This window comes from Torulaspora delbrueckii, chromosome 5, assembly GCF_000243375.1.
Source record: "Torulaspora delbrueckii CBS 1146 chromosome 5, complete genome".
Taxonomy (NCBI): domain Eukaryota; kingdom Fungi; phylum Ascomycota; class Saccharomycetes; order Saccharomycetales; family Saccharomycetaceae; genus Torulaspora; species Torulaspora delbrueckii.
In genome coordinates, this window is record NC_016505.1 from 717,712 (window position 1) to 739,660 (window position 21,949).

The 21,949-nt window shown below is 42.0% G+C and overlaps 15 protein-coding genes and 2 non-coding genes across 17 annotated transcripts; 9 read left to right on the forward strand and 8 right to left on the reverse strand.

The window, feature by feature from the left end:
* Positions 1 to 189: 189 nt before the first annotated feature.
* Positions 190 to 262, forward strand: TDEL0Etrna5M. The gene has a single exon. It is a non-coding gene; the product is annotated as a tRNA-Met (tRNA).
* Positions 263 to 402: 140 nt separating this feature from the next.
* VPS53 (Vps53p) lies at positions 403 to 2,865 on the forward strand (the record flags this gene model as incomplete). The annotated part of the gene is made up of 1 exon (XM_003681787.1): positions 403 to 2,865. One exon carries the CDS (start codon positions 403 to 405, stop codon positions 2,863 to 2,865), a length of 2,463 nt encoding a protein of 820 aa, XP_003681835.1.
* A 33-nt stretch (positions 2,866 to 2,898) lies between these two features.
* On the reverse strand, positions 2,899 to 3,501 carry MAD2 (spindle checkpoint protein MAD2; the record flags this gene model as incomplete). The annotated part of the gene is made up of 1 exon (XM_003681788.1): positions 2,899 to 3,501. The coding sequence occupies one exon, from the start codon at positions 3,499 to 3,501 to the stop codon at positions 2,899 to 2,901; it is 603 nt and encodes a 200-aa protein (XP_003681836.1).
* A 123-nt stretch (positions 3,502 to 3,624) lies between these two features.
* Positions 3,625 to 4,683, forward strand: BET4 (Rab geranylgeranyltransferase BET4; the record flags this gene model as incomplete). Its single annotated transcript, XM_003681789.1, has 2 exons — positions 3,625 to 3,627; positions 3,703 to 4,683. The coding sequence occupies 2 exons, from the start codon at positions 3,625 to 3,627 to the stop codon at positions 4,681 to 4,683; spliced, it is 984 nt and encodes a 327-aa protein (XP_003681837.1).
* A 6-nt stretch (positions 4,684 to 4,689) lies between these two features.
* On the reverse strand, positions 4,690 to 5,664 carry CTK2 (Ctk2p; the record flags this gene model as incomplete). The annotated part of the gene is made up of 1 exon (XM_003681790.1): positions 4,690 to 5,664. The coding sequence occupies one exon, from the start codon at positions 5,662 to 5,664 to the stop codon at positions 4,690 to 4,692; it is 975 nt and encodes a 324-aa protein (XP_003681838.1).
* Positions 5,665 to 5,839: 175 nt separating this feature from the next.
* Positions 5,840 to 8,125, reverse strand: HCA4 (RNA-dependent ATPase HCA4; the record flags this gene model as incomplete). Its single annotated transcript, XM_003681791.1, has 1 exon — positions 5,840 to 8,125. One exon carries the CDS (start codon positions 8,123 to 8,125, stop codon positions 5,840 to 5,842), a length of 2,286 nt encoding a protein of 761 aa, XP_003681839.1.
* A 226-nt stretch (positions 8,126 to 8,351) lies between these two features.
* On the forward strand, positions 8,352 to 8,945 carry PML1 (Pml1p; the record flags this gene model as incomplete). Its single annotated transcript, XM_003681792.1, has 1 exon — positions 8,352 to 8,945. The coding sequence occupies one exon, from the start codon at positions 8,352 to 8,354 to the stop codon at positions 8,943 to 8,945; it is 594 nt and encodes a 197-aa protein (XP_003681840.1).
* A 55-nt stretch (positions 8,946 to 9,000) lies between these two features.
* KAR2 (Hsp70 family ATPase KAR2) lies at positions 9,001 to 11,022 on the reverse strand (the record flags this gene model as incomplete). The annotated part of the gene is made up of 1 exon (XM_003681793.1): positions 9,001 to 11,022. The coding sequence occupies one exon, from the start codon at positions 11,020 to 11,022 to the stop codon at positions 9,001 to 9,003; it is 2,022 nt and encodes a 673-aa protein (XP_003681841.1).
* A 222-nt stretch (positions 11,023 to 11,244) lies between these two features.
* TAD2 (tRNA(adenine34) deaminase) lies at positions 11,245 to 11,967 on the forward strand (the record flags this gene model as incomplete). Its single annotated transcript, XM_003681794.1, has 1 exon — positions 11,245 to 11,967. One exon carries the CDS (start codon positions 11,245 to 11,247, stop codon positions 11,965 to 11,967), a length of 723 nt encoding a protein of 240 aa, XP_003681842.1.
* On the reverse strand, positions 11,956 to 13,176 carry SNX4 (Snx4p; the record flags this gene model as incomplete). Its single annotated transcript, XM_003681795.1, has 1 exon — positions 11,956 to 13,176. One exon carries the CDS (start codon positions 13,174 to 13,176, stop codon positions 11,956 to 11,958), a length of 1,221 nt encoding a protein of 406 aa, XP_003681843.1.
* Positions 13,177 to 13,228: 52 nt separating this feature from the next.
* On the reverse strand, positions 13,229 to 14,632 carry BRE2 (Bre2p; the record flags this gene model as incomplete). The annotated part of the gene is made up of 1 exon (XM_003681796.1): positions 13,229 to 14,632. The coding sequence occupies one exon, from the start codon at positions 14,630 to 14,632 to the stop codon at positions 13,229 to 13,231; it is 1,404 nt and encodes a 467-aa protein (XP_003681844.1).
* A 189-nt stretch (positions 14,633 to 14,821) lies between these two features.
* On the forward strand, positions 14,822 to 17,410 carry PPR1 (Ppr1p; the record flags this gene model as incomplete). The annotated part of the gene is made up of 1 exon (XM_003681797.1): positions 14,822 to 17,410. The coding sequence occupies one exon, from the start codon at positions 14,822 to 14,824 to the stop codon at positions 17,408 to 17,410; it is 2,589 nt and encodes an 862-aa protein (XP_003681845.1).
* Positions 17,411 to 17,815: 405 nt separating this feature from the next.
* TDEL0Etrna12S lies at positions 17,816 to 17,897 on the forward strand. Its single transcript has one exon. It is a non-coding gene; the product is annotated as a tRNA-Ser (tRNA).
* Positions 17,898 to 18,095: 198 nt separating this feature from the next.
* Positions 18,096 to 19,118, reverse strand: TDEL0E03920 (NMT1/THI5 family protein; the record flags this gene model as incomplete). The annotated part of the gene is made up of 1 exon (XM_003681798.1): positions 18,096 to 19,118. One exon carries the CDS (start codon positions 19,116 to 19,118, stop codon positions 18,096 to 18,098), a length of 1,023 nt encoding a protein of 340 aa, XP_003681846.1.
* A 315-nt stretch (positions 19,119 to 19,433) lies between these two features.
* Positions 19,434 to 19,940, forward strand: TEN1 (Ten1p; the record flags this gene model as incomplete). Its single annotated transcript, XM_003681799.1, has 1 exon — positions 19,434 to 19,940. One exon carries the CDS (start codon positions 19,434 to 19,436, stop codon positions 19,938 to 19,940), a length of 507 nt encoding a protein of 168 aa, XP_003681847.1.
* Positions 19,941 to 20,006: 66 nt separating this feature from the next.
* TDEL0E03940 (uncharacterized protein) lies at positions 20,007 to 21,176 on the forward strand (the record flags this gene model as incomplete). Its single annotated transcript, XM_003681800.1, has 1 exon — positions 20,007 to 21,176. The coding sequence occupies one exon, from the start codon at positions 20,007 to 20,009 to the stop codon at positions 21,174 to 21,176; it is 1,170 nt and encodes a 389-aa protein (XP_003681848.1).
* Positions 21,177 to 21,294: 118 nt separating this feature from the next.
* RLP24 (ATPase-activating ribosome biosynthesis protein) lies at positions 21,295 to 21,888 on the reverse strand (the record flags this gene model as incomplete). Its single annotated transcript, XM_003681801.1, has 1 exon — positions 21,295 to 21,888. One exon carries the CDS (start codon positions 21,886 to 21,888, stop codon positions 21,295 to 21,297), a length of 594 nt encoding a protein of 197 aa, XP_003681849.1.
* Positions 21,889 to 21,949: the final 61 nt, after the last annotated feature.

A 21,949-nucleotide genomic window follows, 5' to 3' on the forward strand; every position in this document is an offset into this window, starting at 1 on the left:
TTTAAGCTTAGTGAATAAAAATAATGAGAGTGCGAGGAGCAGACTTTAATGGCACTAATGGAATGGCTCAACCTTATTCGATGGCCCAGTATTTCTGTAGTATCCTTCTGTACCGTTTCTGAGGGTGAGTCGGTGACTTTATGGCCAGGTCTAGTGTCTTTTTCACCTATTAAAAATCAACATTAACCTGCTTCAGTAGCTCAGTCGGAAGAGCGTCAGTCTCATAATCTGAAGGTCGAGAGTTCGAACCTCCCCTGGAGCACTCAATTTTTTAATGCTCTATTAACATAATATCTTTCATTTAGATACATCAAAGTCATTAAATAATAACACTGGGGTTCAATTGAACTCAATAGATATTACTTTTGCACAAGACTTATATTAGCAACTGGGTGCGGTGGGATGATTTCAAGCACGTTGGATTATAACCCATTAGAGGATATCACAACGATTCTTTCAGCGAAGGATTCCCTTAACGATATTGATAACCTTATAAAAGCCTCTAGAAATTATAAGTTACGACTAGAATCTGAGATCCAAAAGGACAGAGATCTAGAGGAAAGTTCTCAAGAAAACGTTGAAGAAACCTCGTTCGATTTCAATAAGATCTTTGAGACAATTGGAGAGACAAAATCTTTCGCATTCTCAACGCAGTCGACCATATCACAACTAACTGAGGGTATTTCTCACCTGGATAATGCTAAGAGAAATCTCACGCAATGTGTGACCCTTTTTCAGAATTTAAAGATCATGACTGATAGCTACGTTAGAAGCAAGACACTACTGGCCAACAGTTCATATAAAGAAGCATCTTCATCTTTCAAGATTATGTGCTCCTTGGCTGAGAGCACATTCAAACCGTACAAATCTGTGGATGAAATAAACAAGCTCTTAACTGCGATCTCGAGACTGCGAATGGATACTTTTGACAGTATACGGCGTAGTTACGGGAAGGCCCTAGGTGGCAAAGTACCTGAGGGAGATACTCTTGAAGAGGAGCTTCGAGTTGGAGCAAGCGATTTGCTTGATTCAGACACAAGCGGGAAATCACAGACGATTGACTGGTGTATCAACAAAATGTTGTACGAAATTGGCGAAATCTTCCGGGTTGACGATGAAGCAGGCTCTTTAGAAAACCTATCTAGAAGATACATCTTCTTCAAGAAAGTGCTGAACAATTTTAATTCTTCGTTTGCAAGGTTTTTCCCGCAAGAATGGGAGATGCCCTTGAGATTAACAAGTTCTTTCTATGGGCTGACGAGAAGAGATCTGCAGATGCTACTGAAAAAGGAATTACAGGACAAGAACCCATCTATCGATCTGTTCATGAGTGCATTACAAACTACTTTAGATTTCGAAAAATACATCGACATCAGATTCTCCAAAAAATTAGATCAAACAAATCTTTCTGCATGTTTCGAGCCATATCTTTCCTTGTGGATTTCCCACCAAGAAAAAATGATGAATGAGAAAATGTTGTCATATATGAGTAGTAGCCCACTTGACCCTAACGGAAATTCACTGATCATACAATCAAGCGCCGATCTTTTCAGAACCTATCGAGCAGTTCTGAGTCAAACTTTTGAGCTCATTGATAACAAGACCGATGAGAAAATTCTGTTAGCGCTTGCGAATTTCTTTACCAAATGGCTTACCACTTATTCTAACAAGGTCTTGCGGCCGCTATTACTGCCTGATAATGTCGAGATTCAAGACAAAGAAGAGACCATCAAATATACGGTTGCTCTTATTAACACAGCTGATTATTGCTCAACAACTATAGATCAATTAGAGGAAAAAATGAAGGAATTTAGCACAGAGACTGACGAGATCAGTAAAGCTTTCAGCATTGTCAAAGATACATATGGCGAGTTGTCGGCCACTGGAACAAATCTACTTCTGAAGCGTGTACTACAGCTGGATCTAACATTCGTATGGAAAGAATTTTATAACATGGATTGGGCACATGTGGTGGTGGAAGACTACAGCCGATACATGAACACTCTGAAAAATGTCCTATGTTTCTCCCCTGCTCAAAGTTCGAGCTCAAAACCTGCATTAGAGTTAATATTGACTCAGTTCAATAGAGAGGTCTATTGCTGGAATTTCCTGGATAAAGTCATTGAGCAAATAACACAGGACTTCCTTGGGCACATAATCCGGCTATTACAACGAGCGCTTCCTTACGCGAATTTGAGCGTGCCAAGGAAGTTTGATCCGAAGAGAGTAATCAGCATAGGTGAGCAACTGCTGCTAGACCTAGAGCTACTGAAGCAAGCACTTCATTCATTACCGGAGTCGGTCTCTGAAATCACCAATACTTCCCAGAGCAGTGCGTACAAGAGAGTTCAAAAACACATAGATAACAATTCAGAAAACATTCTTGAATTTGTGAAGTTGCTAGTGGCTCCGCTGGATTCTGCAGATGATTATTTTGTGACTTACAAGAAATTGACTAACAACAACCGCAACCCGTCAGTGTGGGCATTCATTCTAAGCATGAAGGGTGTTCCATGGGACTTGGCGATCTGGAAGCAGCATTGGAATGCTTTTGATTTCGACTCTGACGAACAAGGTGAGAATGACAAGACCAGAGATACATTTGTCTTTAAATGGAATTTCCAGCTACTACAGCAGTTCCAGTTCAATATGATGCGTATATCTGATGCTGCCTGGGCCAGGTTCATTAGGAATGATCTGAAGATGTCACCACCATCTCGAACACCTTCAAGAACGCCTTCAAGAACACCTTCTAGACAGCAGATTCAAACTGATCAACCGCCTCATCCTCAACCTAAATCACCAGTAGCTAACGTGAAGAGCTTAGTATCAGGCTCAAGGTTTTTTAATCGGGGAGGGATATAAATTTGTTTTATGTAAGATATATAGGCTGCGGACTCAGTGTTTATAACTAACTTGCGCTGTCACTTTATGATCATCAGTTGAAAAAGTCTTAAACTGGACCGTCTCGGCTTCTTTAATAGTTTTACTTTCTGAGTCGCTCCATTCTAAAGGTACTTTAGCATCGGCATCGGTGTAGGCCAATACATTGAAAGTAAAGTTCCCTTCATTCGCCAGGTCAGGCAGAAACGTAACACTTGCCGTAATTTGCCTGATAAGAGCTCTTATCTGGTTCTGAGTTTCACTGGGATCTATGGGCTCGTGAGCCTGCTCGTCGTTTGTATTTCCATCTTTGCCATAGTGATGTACATCGAATGCCCATCGTTCAACAACTTCTCCCTCATCTTTATCCACAATGCATAAGACCAGCTTGTTACATTTCCTACCTATCAGCCATTTGTGCACTTGCAGTAGAATCACTCGTATGTAGGCCCTTAACTCCTCATCGCTGGTCTTCAGCAACGTTAGACCGTACTTCTTGGCAGACGTGAAATCATCGTGAGGGTATACACCGCGCTGGTACAGGATGGAATTGATGCTATACTCGAAGAACTCTGTGATGGTTCTTGTAGAGCCTCTTAATGAGATGGATCGAGACATTTAGCACTCTTGGTGTATGGTGTGGTCGCGCTGATCAAAGTGATCTATTTCAGATTTAAGCGTAAATCTCACAAGGCACTAGGTACACAGTACTTAAAGTAACAGCAGAAAACTTCTAGGAAAATGGTATGTGGATCATTGGGCACTCCATAGGCCATTAAAACTTTTGAGTACTAACTTGTTTCTCTCATATATGTTTAGCATGGTGTCAAGAGGAAGCAATGGACCCAAGAGCTGTTAAAGCAAAAGAAGATCCAAGATGAGAGAAAGATAGCAGTCTATAGAGACCTAACTAGCAAAGCTCTAAAATCGAGAGATCAGTGCTGTTATACACCTGAATCATTGAAGGATACCACAAGACTCTTACAGGCAAATCCCGAGTTTAATGCCATTTGGAACTATAGAAGGGAAATACTGATTCACTTGAAAACTGCGTTAGACGAAGAGTTTTGGGACAGTGAACTGATGTTCACTTTGGCACAATTGAAAATGTTTCCTAAAGTTTACTGGATATGGAATCATAGATTATGGACGTTGGAAAATCATAGCAAGTCATCAGTAAAAGTATGGGAGAGAGAACTTGCTATGGTAAGTAAATTGTTACAGCTAGATGCCAGAAACTTCCATGGTTGGCATTACCGAAGGCTTATTCTCGATAAGATTGAAAAATTCACTGGTTGTAATAGGGATAAGGAAGAACTAAAATTTGTTACCGAAAATATCAATAAGAACATTTCGAACTACTCTGCATGGCATCAAAGAACCGTTCTCATTCCAAGATTGTTTGCAAATAAGCAGATCTCTGATGAAAAAGAATTTATGAGGAAAGAATTCGCTTATATCACCAATGCTATCTTTACAGACGCCGAGGATCAATCCGTTTGGTTCTACATCAATTGGTTCATCAAGAATGAGATGGTGCTAAGCGCACTTGAACGTGAAGAGTACATTAATCTACTACAAGATCTTGAGAAAAACATTAGAGTAATCAATCAGGATGATCTCGAATTCTCAGGGAAGCAAAATAACTGGTGTCTGAAGATTTTGATAGTGATCGAGAAAGTTCAGAGAGAAATGGGTCTTACGATCGAGTCGCACACTAACGAATATCTAAAACAACTGATCGAAGCAGATCCATTGAGAAAGAACAGGTATGTAAGTCTTGGAGAAGAAATGTCTTGAATCTATCTAACGATGGTTATTGAAGTTTTTCTGTTGAGCTTCGTCAGCGACCAATTTTGGGGAGAGAACATAACGTCTCTCTCGTATGGAAAAGTCTCTTGGTGTAGTTAAGTATGCATCGGCTTCAATCGCATCATCAGAAGCCTCTTTAAGTCCAAATTCATGGCCTGCATTCTTCTTCAACTCAATAAAAGTGTCTATACTTACTGGTGGGACTCCAGCCGGAAGGTTTTCTCGCAGATCACATATGCTGAAGGAATTAATAAAGAAATTGAGGATATCGAAATATGCCTGGCTTACAGAATATTCATCGGTTTCGAAAGCGCTATATCTGAACTTGGGCCAACTTTCTCTTGAGTGCAGTAGTTCATGGGCAGTTTTCAGGACAGCCAATGCAATGGTATGTTGCGGAACGATGAGAAGTGTCTCCAATTTTAAAGCATCATATGCAATAACCCACGCCAAGTGACAGGTCTGGTAGTCCAGTTTCAACTCTCGTCCCATTTTGACCACGTATTCATCGATGTGCACCGAGTTATTGACTCTGTAGTCAAAGGCGCATGCCTCTAGTATCCGAAGCTCTATCTGAAGTACTCTCTTTTTGAAGTTATCAATAATATCTGGCGTCACTTTCCCGGCACTTCGTAACCTCAGAGACACACTGCAAATCTCATTGGCTTTTTTGATAGTTTCTACCTGTTTGCAACTTAATAGAAGACAACTCGTTGCCACAGTATAACATAATTCAGTTTCAAAAGCATTGAAGACATAATACCTCTGATAGAAATAAACCGCTGTCTCTAGAGTTCTTCGAGGGAACTTAAGTTGGATACAAATATCACTTAGAAACTTGTAGATGGCAATCTTTTTCTGATTATATGTTCGACGATCTGTTATCGTATTACTTTGCAACTTTAAAAGTTGCTTCCTGGTTAGATACGGTCTCGATAAAAGTAATTGTGTCTCAAACTTGGATGACATGGACACTAAAGGAACATTGACGACCTTTCACCAGACTTGGAGACACAGAGCTCATCACTTTGAATTAGATATAGTTTAATGAGGAAAAGTCATACTAATAGCGTATCGCCATTTACGAGTTGGCTTGATGACTATTCATTACTGAGTCTATATATCAATTACAATGCATTCTCTATCAACCTTGGATCAGTCTTGCCGTCAACGATTCCAAATCTTCTAAAGTTTCAGGCTCTTCAACTTCAATAACGTCGCTGTGTTCATCCTCGAGTGGGCCGCGCTTGTAGTTTGTCGATTTTGATTTTTTAGTTGGACGTTCATCAGAATCGTAGTCATCTTCCATGTCGTCACTCAAGTTACCTGTTCCCAGCTGTACGATGGTCTCTCCCTCATCGCTATACTCCTCTGCCAGTTCGGCCTCCATCTCCCGTCTCATGGCCTCAAGTCTTTTCCTCTTCTTCTCTTGACGTTTTTCCTTGGCGAGTTTCTTATCGTCAGTGTCAACTCCAGCCATCACCTTTGCTTCTTTCTCTAAGAACTCTTTCTGCTGGCTCTCAGCAGTACCCTTCTTGTGAAACTCTTCTTCACCTTCGAGTTCGTAAACTGGATGAGCAGTACCTTCGTCATCAAATACCATCTTAGTGGCATTGCCCTTCGATGAGAGAGAAGCTTTCTTTGATAGTGCCTTTTTCTGCGATCTCTTTGAAGTAGGAACAGACAACTCAGGTAGCGCATCTTCGTTCAACTTGTGATCTTGACGTTTAACCATCATGAAGTCTTCATCCTCATCTTCCTGGGCCTTGGATTTGGTGATATTTAGATAGTGCTCACTTAACACAGTCTGATTTTTACGTCCAAACATCTTGTCGTATTTGGTTCTAACTTCTTTGGCTTTCTCTTCCTGTTCACCGTCATCGTTAGCTCTTGATAGGGACAAGAGTTGTCTTGACGTGTTCTTCATTGTCTTTGCCCGCTCAATGGCCTTCATACCTTTAATTTTGATTTTTGGAGCACCTGGTAAGCCTAAAGATAGAGCGTAGTCTTCTGTTGGCAGCTCATCGAACTTAAAAACTTCTCTGTCCTTTTGAATGTAAATCGATCTGATATAAGAAATGAACGCCTTTTGACCCAAATATTTTAGCTCAGGGTCTTTGAATAGTAATGACTGTAGTTGTGGTTTGATTGATTTTTTCTTTGATTGTTTTATGGTCAACATGCTTGGTTCGATTTTTCTTGCCTTTAATCTTTTCAAAAAGCCTTCTTCTTCTGTAGGAGTCAACATGATCAGAGATTTACCTTGCTTCCCGTAACGTGCTGATCTACCGACTCTGTGAATATAGGTGTCTACATCCTCGGGACAATCGACTTGCACGACCCAGTCCACGGCAGGGAAATCTATACCTCTAGCCACAACATCTGTGGCGATCAGACAAACCTGTTGAGCTCGGCTAAATTTGTCTAGCGTCTCTGTACGTGCCGTTTGTTTCTGTCTACCATGCAAGTGCATTAGCGATATACCCGGTTGCATCTTTCTGAAAGTCTCATATACGAAATGAACCTGTTTTGAACTCGAAAGAAACACAATCATCTTACTTTTAAGATGAGTCTTGATAAAACTGAACAATGTATCAAGTTTGTCTGCCAATTCGACGACGATGTAAGATTGTTGAAGAGTCTCTGGAGTAGAAACTTCGCTGTCACCACCGTTAACGGTGTCAGCCGTACCGACCGATTTGTAATCTGTCAATGATAATCTTGCCAAGTCAGCTAAGGACTGCGATTGCGTTGCTGAAAACAGCAAAGTTTGTCTTGAAGGTGGTAAATTACTCACAATTGCATCCAAAGTTTTCTTGAAACCCATATCCAGACATCTATCGGCTTCGTCCAGGACAAGCATTTGAAGATTGTCAGCATTTAGCCCGACCGCTTGATCCATATGTTGCAAAATTCTTCCCGGAGTTCCAACAAGGATATTAATTCTAGAGATTCTCTCCAATTCAAACTTGACGTCCTTACCACCGATAACCAGACCCGCAGAGAAGGAAGTGTGCCCACCGATCTTGGTCAGCACTTCGTAAATTTGCATTGCCAATTCTCTTGTGGGTGAAATGATCAGAGCTCCCAATCCGTCGAACTCAGTCCATTTTTCACGGTATAGCTTTTCTAATACTGGAATCAAGAATGCTAAAGTCTTCCCTGAACCGGTCTTGGCAGCACCAAGTAGATCATGGCCTTTTAAAGAGACGGGAATCGATTCTCTTTGAATCTCGGTCAGTTTAACAAAGGCAGCTTCTTTTAAACCTTTGAGTGTAGCGTCACTTATTGGAAGATCTCTGAATAAAACAGCTTTGGAATTTTTAACATCGTACTCATCAATTCGTTTCTCCAAATCTTTAATATATTCGGTCTCTTTCTTACGGTTTTCCTTCCGCTGAGAGGTTCTCAACTTGTGTGTCTTTGCCATATTTAGTCACAACAGTTACGACGAAACAAATCAGAGACAATAGCTATAGTAAACTCTTGATTAATTGATGAGATGAGATGAGATGAGCTGCCAAAATTTTTCAGATAGTATCATAATATGGAGAAAGTCACGTGACTCTCGTAACCAAGATAATACCAAGCTCATCGCACAGTATTGAAGCATTTATCGACAACAGCTGTCGATTGTGTACTTTGGCCCTGTGGTAATGCAGGCTAGACGCAAGAGAACATTTGGAACATATGATGGTGGATACAAGAAGGCAAAACAGCCACTGCCGAGAGTGATTTTGCCTATCTTTGAACCGTCAGGTTTACTGGAACTAGGATCTCACAATAAGGAAGGGATTCTACTAAAACACGTAGAGCCCAGTGATGCACGATCTCCCGAACAGTTTTGGGACAAGTACAACGTACCATTAAATCAAAGAAACCTTTTTCAAGCAGTGGTTTACAAACGTGGTGTTAAAACACCTCTAAAGGAATACGATTTGGGAAGTAGAAGCAGTTATATACTTGGGCGTGAGCTTGGAAGAAGTCTTAATGAGCAAGAGAAAGAAGTTGTTGTGGCAGACATTGGGATTCCTGAAGAGACATGTTCAAAACAACATTGCGCAATTCAGTTCCGTGAAATTGGTGGGAAATTATTGGTATATGTGATTGATCTAGAGTCTTCGAATGGTACCTCGTTAAATGGATTGAAATTACCCAGTGCTAGGTACGTTCAACTTCGAAGTGGTGACCTTATAACTTTAAGCGAAGAGGACGAATCGAATTACGAGATAATGTTCATGAGCGTATAGTTTAAACTCTATATAATTTTTATTAACATGCTGATAAATGATGCAAAAGTTGGGATTACAATTCGTCGTGTTCGAAATAGTCACCATCATCGTCCTCATCTTCTTCGTCATAAGCACCCGTTGCATCACCTTCAGCACCGCCGTACAATTTAGAAGTGATTGGGTAAGCGACCTTGGACAAAGAATCGAATTTTTCTTCGAAATCTTCACTGATGGCACTGTCAAAGTTATCTTCTAACCATTCTAAAGTATCGTTTGCTGCATCCAACAAAGTTTCCTTGTCTTCTTCATCCAACTTTTCACCCAAATCACCATTAACTTGATTCTTGATGGAGTGAGCATAGTTTTCCAATTTGTTTCTGGATTCGATCTTCTTCTTAATGGCAGCGTCTTCAGAGGCAAATTTCTCAGCTTCTTCAACCATTCTGTCAATATCATCTTGAGTCAATCTACCCTTGTCGTTAGTGATTGTAATGGATTCAGATTTACCAGTACCCTTATCGGTAGCAGAGACCTTTAGAATACCATTTGCGTCTAAGGCGAAAGTGACCTCGATTTGTGGAACACCTCTTGGAGCAGGTGGGATACCTGTCAACTCGAAGTTACCCAACAAGTTGTTATCCTTGACCATGGCTCTTTCACCTTCATAAACCTTAATCATGACAGTTGGCTGGTTGTCGACTGCAGTGGAGAAAATCTGGGACTTCTTTGTTGGGATAGCGGTATTTCTCTTGATTAAAGAGGTCATGACACCACCAGTAGTTTCTATACCCAAGGTCAAGGCATTGACGTCTAACAAGACAATATCTTCAACACCATCTTCACCACTTAGAACACCTGCTTGCACTGCAGCACCGAAAGCCACAGCTTCATCAGGATTAATACCCTTGGAAGCTTTCTTACCGTCAAAGAAAGATTCCAATAGTTGTTGAACCTTTGGAATTCTAGTTGAACCACCCACAAGAACAATGTCGTCAATCTCCTTCTTATCAAGCCCAGAATCTTCCAAGACCTTCTCAACTGGGTTCAAAGTCTTTTTGAAAAGATCTAAGTTCAATTCCTCAAATTTGGCTCTAGTCAAAGTTTCACTTAGATCAATACCATCGACAAAAGAATCGATTTCAATACGTGTGGACATTTGACTGGACAAAGCACGCTTTGCCTTTTCAGCTTCTCTCTTCAACTTGGCCAAAGCCTTATCGTTATCAGAGACATCGATACCATGTTTCTTCTTGAAAGTCTTGATCAATTGACGAACGATCTTGTAATCGAAATCTTCACCACCCAAATGAGTATCACCAGCAGTAGCCTGGACTTCAAAAACACCGTTCTCGATGGATAGTAAAGAGACATCGAAAGTACCACCACCTAGATCGTACACGATGATCTGGTGCTCATCCTTCGATTTATCCAAACCATAAGCGATAGCTGCTGCAGTTGGTTCATTGACAATTCTCAACACATTTAGACCTGCAATAGTACCTGCATCCTTTGTAGCTTGTCTCTGTGCATCGCTGAAATAAGCTGGAACTGTAACAACCGCATGGGTCACTTTCTTACCCAAATAATCTTCCGCAATCTGCTTCATCTTACCCAAGATCATACCAGAGATCTCCTCAGGCGTGAAGATCTTCTTCTCGCCCTTGACAGTCACCTCCACGCCAGGTTTACCATCGTTGTTCACCACACTAAAGGGCAAATGCTTCATATCTCTCTGCACGGACCTGTCATCATACTTCAAACCAATAAGTCTCTTGACGTCGAAAACAGTATTCTTTGGATTAGCAGCAACCTGGTTCTTTGCTGCATCCCCAATGAGTCTCTCATCATCAGTAAATGCAACGTACGAGGGCGTAATACGGTTCCCCTGTTCGTTAGCCAAAATTTCCGTCTTACCATTCTTCATCACTGCAACACACGAGTACGTAGTACCCAAATCAATACCAATCACTGTGCCATAACTTTCCACATCATCAGCGGCGCGAACTCCGATCTTATCGTTCAGTGGCAACACAACAACGAAAAGCGTATAAAGAATCACCGCCAGCGGGACCAACCAACTCTTAGTCCTGAACATCTTGTGTCGTACTAGTCTACTAGTTACCAGTGTTTGTACAAAAGTGTGTTTGTTTTTCGATTTGACCCATATATATATGCGACAACCGCGGCTGTCCTTGTTGGCGTGTCCTTGGAATTTTCTGGAAAGAACACCGTGGCCACCGCACACTTCGCCCGCTTAACTTGAAGGCGCGACGCGTTTCGTCCTGGAACACGCGTGAAACAACAGTGAATGGTGAAGATGCTAGCTGTTCACTTGGATCATATGCGCAAAGCCGTGAGGCTTGCGAGGTATGCGTTGGATCACAATGAGACACCAGTTGCGTGTTTGCTTGTGGATGCGAAGGGTCACGTGGTCTCCTGGGGAATCAACGATACGAATAGATCCTTGAATGGGACAGCACATGCTGAGTTCCAAGCTATTGATCGCTTGCGAGATAGTAATGGAGTAGTAGATGATGAAGATCTGCGTCACGTGATTTCGACTTGCACCCTTTATGTGACAGTTGAACCCTGTGTGATGTGTGCTTCAGCTTTACGCCAGCTGGGCTTACCACGGGTTGTGTTTGGTTGTACGAACGAGCGGTTTGGTGGCAATGGTACTGTGCTGGCTATCCAAAAAGGTCAGTCGACTCCCGGTCCCGAATATCACGTGGTGCCAGGCATCCTGAGAAGAGAAGCTGTGCTTCTACTTCGATATTTCTATGTTCGTTCCAATGAACGTTCGCCAAAGCCAAGAAACAAGACTGAAAGACAGTTGGATTTGGAGAGTTTCCCACCACTACCTTGGAATGAATATTTGTCGCGCGAAGAGTTTGCCGCCGAGATAGGATCAGAACTTTTGCCCGCGTTCGATTCCCAAAAGGACCTCGATTCTGAAATAGAGTGGTCTTTGGTGGATGAGGAGTGTAAAGAAGTTAGGCCAGATTTTGTACCTTGTAAACGGGTTAAGCTATACAGATAGACGTTGATCGATGTTGGTCCATGTGTCGAGCATTTGCTCGTAGAAGGCTATGTGATGATCTGCGAGACTGGATAATGATTGCTTCAGTTCACGTGTCTTGAGTTGTTCGAATAGTGTAACTTCTTTTAAGGTTTCGTGTTCGAATGCGTCAGCTACACGCTTAGCAGTCTCGAGTTCACTGGTTAGTGAAGTGATTTTTGTCTCGAGTTTATCAATCTTATCGCGGCGAGCAGCTTGTTGGTTGATCCCAGCAAGCTCTTCAAGTTTGTTGGTAAAAAAATTACTACCACCGTAACCGGAAATCAAATTGTTCTTTTCGTTGATAGATTTAGTCAAATAGTCGCTTAATTCTTCGTAATCGATTTGCTTTTGGTCCTTCAATTTGATTAGTTGGCCCATACTATCGATATAATGTTCCAAATCTTTCAGATCCACGATGTATTCATAGTCCAAGTATTTGCTTAGATCACGTATTCCGAAAGATAGTTGCGTAACGCCTTCATTGAAAAGTTTTAGTCGCTGCGCAAGAGCTTCATTCTCGCCCGTACACAACTCTTGTAAATCCTGAACATTCGCTCCTAACTTTGCGTAGTCCTCGGCCACAGCATCATGTTTTTTCACGACTTTATGAAAGATCTTATCGATCTTGGCAACGTTATGATCCAGTTTATCACTCTTTTCTTTGATCTCTACAAATTCATCACTCTGCTTATGCACAGTCTTGAATGCGTTCATAAATACATCGGTTACTTCTTCCTTGTTCGTTTGTAAGTGCCCCGCGAGACTCTTCCTGTATGCGTCCCAATCGTTACTGACTAAGAACATCATTAAAATAGTCGACTGGCTCAACACAGGGTGGTTGGCGACCCTCCTCAAAAAATTCTGCAGACTGTGACACCTTTTCTGAGTGAAGCTTTGACTGAAACGGTCCCCGGCAAGGTACTGTAACACTTTCTTATCAGGTAAAGGTGGTATGATACTAGTTGGATGGTCATTCAACAATACATTGTAAAGCAAAAGTAAATCGCTATATCTACGGTGCACAACAATGATTCCTCCTTTACCACCATGATGCTTGTGGTAAGTTTCGTTATCTGTCTTGGTGGATATCTGATAGCTCACATATGATGAAGTGCTAGTTTGATCTCCGGAACGTTTCTGTGGATCAGATACTAGAATTTCTAAGCTGGGTACATTAGTCTCACTCATACCGACTCTCAAATTGGTTACAGTCGTAGTGGCGAGTTGGTGAAGAACCTCTTTATAACTCTCCCTTTGATTCCGCAGCGCCTCCGTGCGGCGTGACCATCAACTCTTCTTCAACTTCATCAACTAAGTCCCAAACGATATCATCGGCAATTTGTTCCTGGTAGAACGTCTCTAAAGTCTTAGCGTCAGGGTGTGTACTTTTGATCTGGTCGTAGTATTGTAGTCTTGAAGGACTGGTGATAATTCTTGCTGTTCCACCGTTGAAACAACTTATTGTAGGGTAGTAACCTAGTCTGCCGTTATTCACGTACTTGTTTCTCAGCAATTGCCCCTTCTTCGTTAGAGTGTTCTTGGAGGTATCTCCGTGACGCCAATAATTCAAGAAGAATTTCTCTCGGTATTGTAGTTCGCTAAATGGCGGTAGAAATGGCTTCAAATCTTTGAAAGCTTGACCTAAAGGCTTCCCATTTAGAAAAACGGCGAGGTACGAGTCTGTTAAATGGTAATAGTCTTGTCTTTCTCGCTTGTCCGATGAATAGTATTCTGGTTTCGTAGTTTTGATATAATCCGTAGCCTCAAAGAAAAGCTGGTTCTTGTAACGAATGGCTATATGATCTCGTATCACATTGGTATGATCTATATCTTCTAGCAAAGCTTTTTGAAATTCGATATTCGATCCTGCTTTCTTAACTCTTTTGCGATTCAACCCATGATCATCTAGTTCAGTTGTAGTCGCAGTACCATGGTATGTTAGCGCTTCCAATCTGTGTTGTGTATATTCTTGCGCCTGTCGTTTCTGATATTCAAGACTTGGTAGTCTCAACAAGAATCCAAGCCTATCTCCCGGCTTCAATGAACCTGTTGGCAATGTCTGTTTAACTTCTCCCTCATGTATGGACTCCATTGAGTGATCTCTAATCCCATACCCGTATGAATCACATCCAACAGGTGCTTCTAATGATGCTTCAGGTCTGCAGATCCCAATCCTCAAGTGCGGTATCGTATTTAATATATCTTTCCTCCTCTGTAACGAAACACCTTCGTCAAACGGCTCGTCTAGGCCACCTCGTACTACTTCGACTTCCCAATAGGCTTCTCCTTCCTTCAACGCAACACTGCATCTGGAAGTCCTCCATCCCAACGACTCGCCAACACTGACAGTATCATTCCCATCTTGAATTAGCGACATACCGTCCGAACGGTCCATTAGATCCATCCCAGCTCCTTCAAATGGGTACTCTGTACAACAATAACCAAGCTCGGTAAAATGAGGATTCGCTGCACATTTTCGGTACACGAAATTTCTCCTATTCAATGGTATATCTTCCGGTTTAACGAACTCCATATCACCAATCTCATGGGTCTTTTGCACAGCCGGAAACTTTGGTCTTTCATGCCCTACAGTATCGTCCCGCACCACATCTGCCGCCTGGTAAGGGATAACGCCAACTTTCATCCCAATTGGCCTCAATGAATGCCTTCACAGCTTTCTTCAACTGATCTCGAACTCTTTTATTAAGGTTATTCAAGATCCGTTGTCCGTGATTACTTAGATTACATCTTCCTGCAACCGTGAACATCTCGATCAACAGTGAGGTCTAGGATACTGATCGCTGGCCAGCGTTGGGAGTCGTGGTAGCTGAAAATGAAGAGATCTATCTCCAGTGAGGATGGCAGCTCCAAAAAGAGGCCTTCCTCGGCTGTAGCTGGTATAACGAAATCGATTTCTGCTTGCAAGAGATGTCGCTTAAAGAAGATCAAGTGTGATCAGGAGTTCCCAAGCTGTTTGAAATGTGCTAGAGTCAAAGTTCCCTGTGTTTCGCTCGATCCTGCTACTGGGAGAGACGTTCCGCGGTCATATGTGATGTTCCTAGAGGATAGGTTGAAAGCTATAATGGATAAACTAAGGGAGTGTGGGATTGATCCATCAGAAGTCCAAGGGAACTTACCAGCAACAAGTAGTGATAACCCTTCTGCTATACAGCTCTTTGAGGAATCCCAGCGTAAAGAACACGAAGTTCCGCATGACAACAAGTATGCTGCATATTTGATCAATCAGGGAACGTCCATGCAGAGAGGTATAAGTTCATCCAGTTTAACGAAAGATTCTCAGGAAAATGCAACGAAAACTACTCCTGAGACTTTTTTCCCAGAAGACTCAAGGAATAGCGAACAAAGTGAATCGAATAAGAATTTTGCTGCAACAGGGTCACTCAAGAACAATGCCTCAAATTCTTATCTTGGAGATTCATCAGGTATCCCATTTGCTAAATTGGTCTTTACTGCCGTAAATTTCAAGCCTGATTCAGTGAATGAGAGTTCCGATGATGAGATTAAAGTGAGAGAAGAGAGATACGAAGATTATGCGAAGTCCGAGAGCTCGACAGATTTCGATCCGTTATGGTTACCACCGCGAAATGTCGCAGAGAGCCTCATTACTAGGTATTTTGTCGATAGTAATACCCAATTACCAGTGCTGCATCGAGAGTTCTTTTTGAAGAAATACTTCGAACCGATTTATGGGCCCTGGAATACTACCATTTCTATTGTATCGGATCACACAAGGATCAATACGGCATTTAAGCTACCATCTAACGCCTCTGGAGGGGAAACTGAAGATTCGCATGAGCCTTGGTTTGACGTATGGCTTAAGAAGGTTGAAGAAGGCGAAAAAAATATTCAGCTACCTCGCTGGGTCCGTTTGCCTTACTTCTTTCTCAACATGATCTTCGCTATAGGTCATGCAGTCGAGGTGTTACGATCTGATATAAACCACGTCGTTTTATTCAAGAGAAGGGCCGTGCAATTCTCTGAAGAACTTTATGCATCAGATGATAGGATGGAGGCTCTAGCGGGTACCGTCTTGACTGCGATTTATTCCTTGATGAGGCCGAATGTCCCTGGTGTCTGGTATACTATGGGTTCGGCGCTGAGGTTGACTGTTGATTTGGGACTTCACGCTGAAAAGATTAACAAGAATTATGATCCTTTCACAAGGGAATTACGAAGAAGACTTTTCTGGTGTGTCTATTCGCTAGATCGGCAAATTTGTGCATATTTTGGCCGCCCATTTGGGATCCCAGAGGAAAGTATCAGTGCGAGGTATCCAAGTTTACTTGACGATGCTCTAATAACAACATTCAATGATGATATAGAGGACTACTCAAAAGTTCAAACTTCAATGGCAACTTCAAAAGTCATAGCTTTGGCATTCTTTAAAGTACGAAGAATTCAAGCTAACGTGCTCCAAGTTTTATACGCTGAACACGGTGACATTCCAAGAAGGTGCCCTGATCTGGAAACTTGGCGAAGTTCAGTGCATAGTTTACTAGAAAAATGGCTCGAGAAGGATGTCCCTAAGACTTACAGAAAGATGAACTGTAAGTTCAACATGGAGTTCTTTCATCTGAATTATTATCAAACAAAATGTATGTTGTATGGATTATCACCGAAGAACCTGTCGTTAAGCCCCAAAGCTTTCGCAATCGTTTATGAGAATACAAAGGGAACCATAAGTACTTATGACAAGATGTGCAGCAGACAGAAAATTAACTTCACATGGGTTACGGTACACAATTTGTTTATGGCTGGTATGACTTACCTCTACGTTGTTTATTACTCGGATAGAGGAATTAACGAAGGACAACAATATGTTGAAGGATACACAGCCAGCATATTACGTGTCTTAAAGGAACTTATAGGCACTTGTGAGGCAGCTAAAAATTGTTTCGTCATTTATAAGGTCTTATCAGCGGTTGTAATCAGGCTAAAATTTGATATGCCGCAACCTGTTCTCATGTCAAAGGCTTCATTTGGGCATGGAATCACGTCAAATGGTATGACAGCGTCAGAGACAAATCTTTCCCCGATTGAAAGAGTAGGGAATAACCCTGGTGATATGCCTAAAATGTCCTTCGCGAAACAAGAGCCTACTGAGTCTTTTGGAGTGCCTCTAGATCAGTTTTTCGCTGAGCTTGAGAACACGGCTTCAGCATCAGAAAATGAATCGAGCAACGGCCATCTTTCGAGTGTGAACTCGCCACTGTTTACTGATGGCCAGAGAAACCACACCAAGCCTGTGAGAATGTTTGCTCCAGCGAAGGACGGACAGCGTATTATTGATATGATTTCGCAGGTTACTACCGAGTCGATATGGGATGAGTTTTTCGGTAAAGCTGGAGCTTCAGATACCCCAAGTGCATCAGATAATGTTAATGAAAATGATCTAACGTGATGCGACCAAGCAAAGGAGAACAGAGCGCTTCCAAATTTAATCGAAATTACCCATGATGACATAAAAAAAACCTTAGTATTTTAGGAGAAGAAGGCAATTTGTAGCATTTTACATCAGTATTTTATGCTAATGGTTTATCGTGTATTATAGCTATCGGAGATCTGTTTCAGTAGCGTAGTGCTTGTTCTGCTATAAGTTAATTCAAATATTGTTCTGAATCATTTTCTCATGTAGCAGTACTTAAGGATAGTAAGCCGGTCATACTAGCAAAGCTCACCTTTTGGGGTGAAGCTATATCTTGAAGCCATTGCGATCATTACCTCGTAGCTTACTATTGAACAAGTTGTGGAATCTCTCTCCTTGAATATTACTTCTTTAAACCAACTCTGACATCTAAATTTACATGGCAACTTGGCCGAGTGGTTAAGGCGAAAGATTAGAAATCTTTTGGGCTCTGCCCGCGCAGGTTCGAGTCCTGCAGTTGTCGTTTTTTTTTATAATTAAATTATTGATAGCCGCTAACTGAACGCGATTATTCTGGATTTGTATTAAATAATCATTGGGATCTCAAGTATCTGCTGTTTCAATGAAACAACTCTTTCAAATAAAAAAAAATGAACAAATTCATTCAATTCTAAAATCTAAAGGATATAAAAATATAGATCATCAAGTGCTGTCGTTCACTTCAAGCTGGCAAAGCCAATCTCTTGAAACCACCGCAGTCTCTGCAAGCCTCTTGGTGGATAGCCATCAATCTTTGAGCTTCCAATGGGTCGGAAACTTCCTCTGGTTCGGGCCAGGATAGGTATTCGTTAGTGTAGTTGGAGACGTAGTCGGCTGGCAAAATATCCAATCTCTTACCATAGCCAGTAACCTTTCTCCAGTCACGGTGAACGTTGTAAAGAGACTCAGAGAAGTAGGCGTAACATCTTTGGAATTGCTTGAAGGACAAGTCGTTCTTCAATTCCGGCTTGAAATCAACGTACTCATTCCAAGCCTTTTCTGGTTCAGCCAAGACATAGTCGGTAGCCTTCTTGATAGCTTTCAAGAACTTCTTGACCTTTTCTGGGTTCTTGGCCAGGAATTCGTCGTTGCAAATGTACAGAATAGTACAGAAACAACAACAACCCAAACAAGCCAACTTGTCGATTCTCAACATTTGAGCATCGGTAGTTGGTCTACCTTGTTGCTTCAAGTATTCCTCCAATTGAACTTGTTGCATACACTCAATACCAATACCAGCATCAATCTTACCTTCGATGATGTGCTTGGCAACGTTCATACCACATCTGATGGCAGTGTAGTCCTCTGGCTTCATACCATAGTGCTTAGTTAATTCATCGACTTGAATTTTACCGAATTCACCGACGTAACCAATTCTCTTGCCCTTCAAAGATTGGAAATCCTCAGTGATACCACTACCTTTCAAGTACAGCAAACCGGTGAAGGGTTCATCCAATAAGGAAGCCACAGAGGTCACTGGGTAACCACGGGCCTTGGCAGCCAAAGTATGGATCATAGCTTTCAAACCCATATCGACCTTACCGGAACCGATCAATTCGGTCACATCGGAAGGGTTAGTTGGCTCAAGGATGGCCATATCCAAACCTTGTTCCTTGAAGAAGCCCTTTTGTTGAGCCAAGTAGATTGGGATATGGTATGGAGCTGGTTGCCAGTTCAATAGGAAAGTGATCTTATCGGTAGACATGATTAAAACGGTTGTTTCTGATGATCTGTGAGAATAAAATATACAAGTGAAAAGAACGACCACAGAATACAAATCATCTCAATTCCCTTGACCTTTATATCCCATTGGCACGACGACACCCGTTCTTAACACTACCTTCTTGAGCTATCTTCAACTAATGAGAATTCCCTTCAGTAAAACAAGGTATTTCCTAAGTTAGGCACCATTCTGGACCAAAATTAGCCCATTCCACCGCCTGTAATTACCCGAGTTCTTGTGCTTTCATCAACGATCCATTTAAATGTCCGTTGAAATGATGTATTTGACCAACAGCCAATGAGTCCTCAAGGGAAACGATACGACTCGTACCTGAGTCACTCCTCCATCCAAACGTGGGAAACCCAATCAATGAGCAGACTGTTCATCCATGCCGGCCATCTAGCCAGGTTAATCGCGAACGACCCTCAAGTTACTGCTGCGACTGTGCGCTACAGACTAATTGGTCAACTGTTAGAGATCATAACTGTTGAGGAAAGCCTAAGAAAACAAGGGTACGTATGTGAACTGCAAGTGAAAGATCTACCCGAATTTGGAAGACGCGAACTGCAAGAAACTGTCAGAGCAGTCGTTGGAGAGAGCATTTACATATCTCAGATGGCAACCGGTTGTCGTGGCCACCAACCTCTACGAGGAGCAGCTGTGAGCCTCTGTCTTGGTGTAAGTTTACTGAACGATGCTACGAGTGTGTTTGAAGTATTAGACATTCAAGTACTGACTACGAAAGAGATTGAAAGGCTACATTCCTTTGTTCAATCTACTATGGGAGCTCAATTTGTTCAATGATTATAAGCTCATCGCGAAAGTGAAAAATTTCACGCATTCATTACAAGCAACTCTGAGCGCTGTAAGATGGTGCGATTGGTATTCTTCCGAAGGTTGCATACTTTTAAACCCTTTGACGTGGTAATTCTCAGATCGCTGGCGAAACCCAATGAGAAATTTCATCTGTCGCAGCCGTTAGAGCCGGGATTGACCGTTAAGACTGGAAATGGACCCATACCGCACGAGGATATCATTGGAAGACCTTTTAGGTCATTGATTAGTTCTAATACGAGTTCTGGACCTTCGCAGCACAAGTACATTGTGGTAAAACCATCTTTAGAAGAGTACGTGGTAAATCGAAGGCGAGAAGCGCAACCGATCTATTCTTTGGATGCAAGTTTAATAGTAGAATTGAGCGGTATTTGTGTAGATTATCCGCTGTTGAAACAGGGACAGAGTACTAGCTCACGGGCTTTGTCCAAATGGAAGCAATTAGACCCGAAAGATCCATATGAAAGTTTCTTACATACCAAGCAATTGAGTCGAAACCAGAATCTTCCCAAAGATGTCATTACTGTAGAGCCACCACAACAATTCTTAGAGTGTGGAACAGGTCATGGTTCACTGACATTGAACATCTTGAAAGAGATTCATAGTGGTAATGCATTTTACGATGGTGAGAATGACTCGACTAGAGGTGCAATCTTGCATTCGTTGGATAAGAACGAAAAACACATGAAGATCGGTCTTAGAAACGTGAAACATTATAATCATGGGATGTACTGGCCCGATGTTGAGTTCCACTTGGTGGATGGGGCTCCTCAGGATTGGCTACAAACCGATGTAGCTAATTACTACCGCCACGAGGTAGGCCGTGCAAAGGACAATGGGCCTTTTCTCAATGGTGTATTCTTGGATATGCCGTCGCCTGAGTTGCAGCTGCATCTGCTCTCCGAAGCCCTTCTTGTCGATTCTCCAATAGTGGTGTTTGTTCCCAGTATAATGCAGATTTGGGATTGCTTATCGATGGTCAAGAAGAAAGGTATTCGTTTGACGCTAGTGAAAGTCTACGAATTAATGGCCGGGTCCGGCGGAGGTGGTTTGAGAGAATGGGATCTCCGCAAAGTTTCTGTAAGGGAAACTGGGCAAGATGGTATCGTTGTAAGGCCCAAAGTCGGTGTTAGAACAGTCGGTGGAGGGTTCATCGGTGTCTTTAGAAAACTACCGGAGGATTCCATTGTTAAGACGTGGGATTAGGCCACTTGAAGTGGCACTCTACATGTACATAAAATATTTAAAATAATATCAAAGATTTTGATTAGACCCAATAAGGAGAAGAAATAATTTACAATAATGGCTAAGCTACCATCCGAGGCTAAAATGCAATTTTTTTCGAGGTTCTCTTCTTGTTCTTCAACAAGACCTTTTGCTTCTTCTCTTCCTCTTCCTCTTCCTCCTCGCTATCGACTTCCATTTCTTCATCTTCTTCCTCTTCTTCCTCTGATACCTCTTCCTCTGCAGCTTGCTTCCTAGCCAACTTCTCGGCCATTTCAACCTCCATTATTCTCAATAGCTCAGGGTTAGCTTCCACAAGAGCCTTATCTCTCAAGAAATCTCTCTCCTCATTACCCTTCATTCTGTTCTTGTAGAATGCTCTCTCACGTTTCTGTCTAATCTCTTCAATTCTGTCCATAGCCTTCAAAGTCGTTTCAACCAATTCTCTATTGTATCTAACAGGGACATTTCTTCTCTGTGCGAAGGTCAAAGTCGAATCCACTGCAAGTTCCTTACCGGCAGCCTTTCTGAAAGCCTTGGTCCACTTCAATTTACGAGGGTTACGACGTTGCTTAAAAGCTTTATGACACTTGGACCGACAGAATCTAAACTCTTTGGCATCGTTACGCACAAACATCATACCATGGCCGGGATAAACCGGGGAAGAGCAGAAATGACACTGATACACTCTCATTCTAACCTCTTAGTTTCTTTCAACACCACTTAGGAGACTCAACGACTCGTTTTCAATCCCA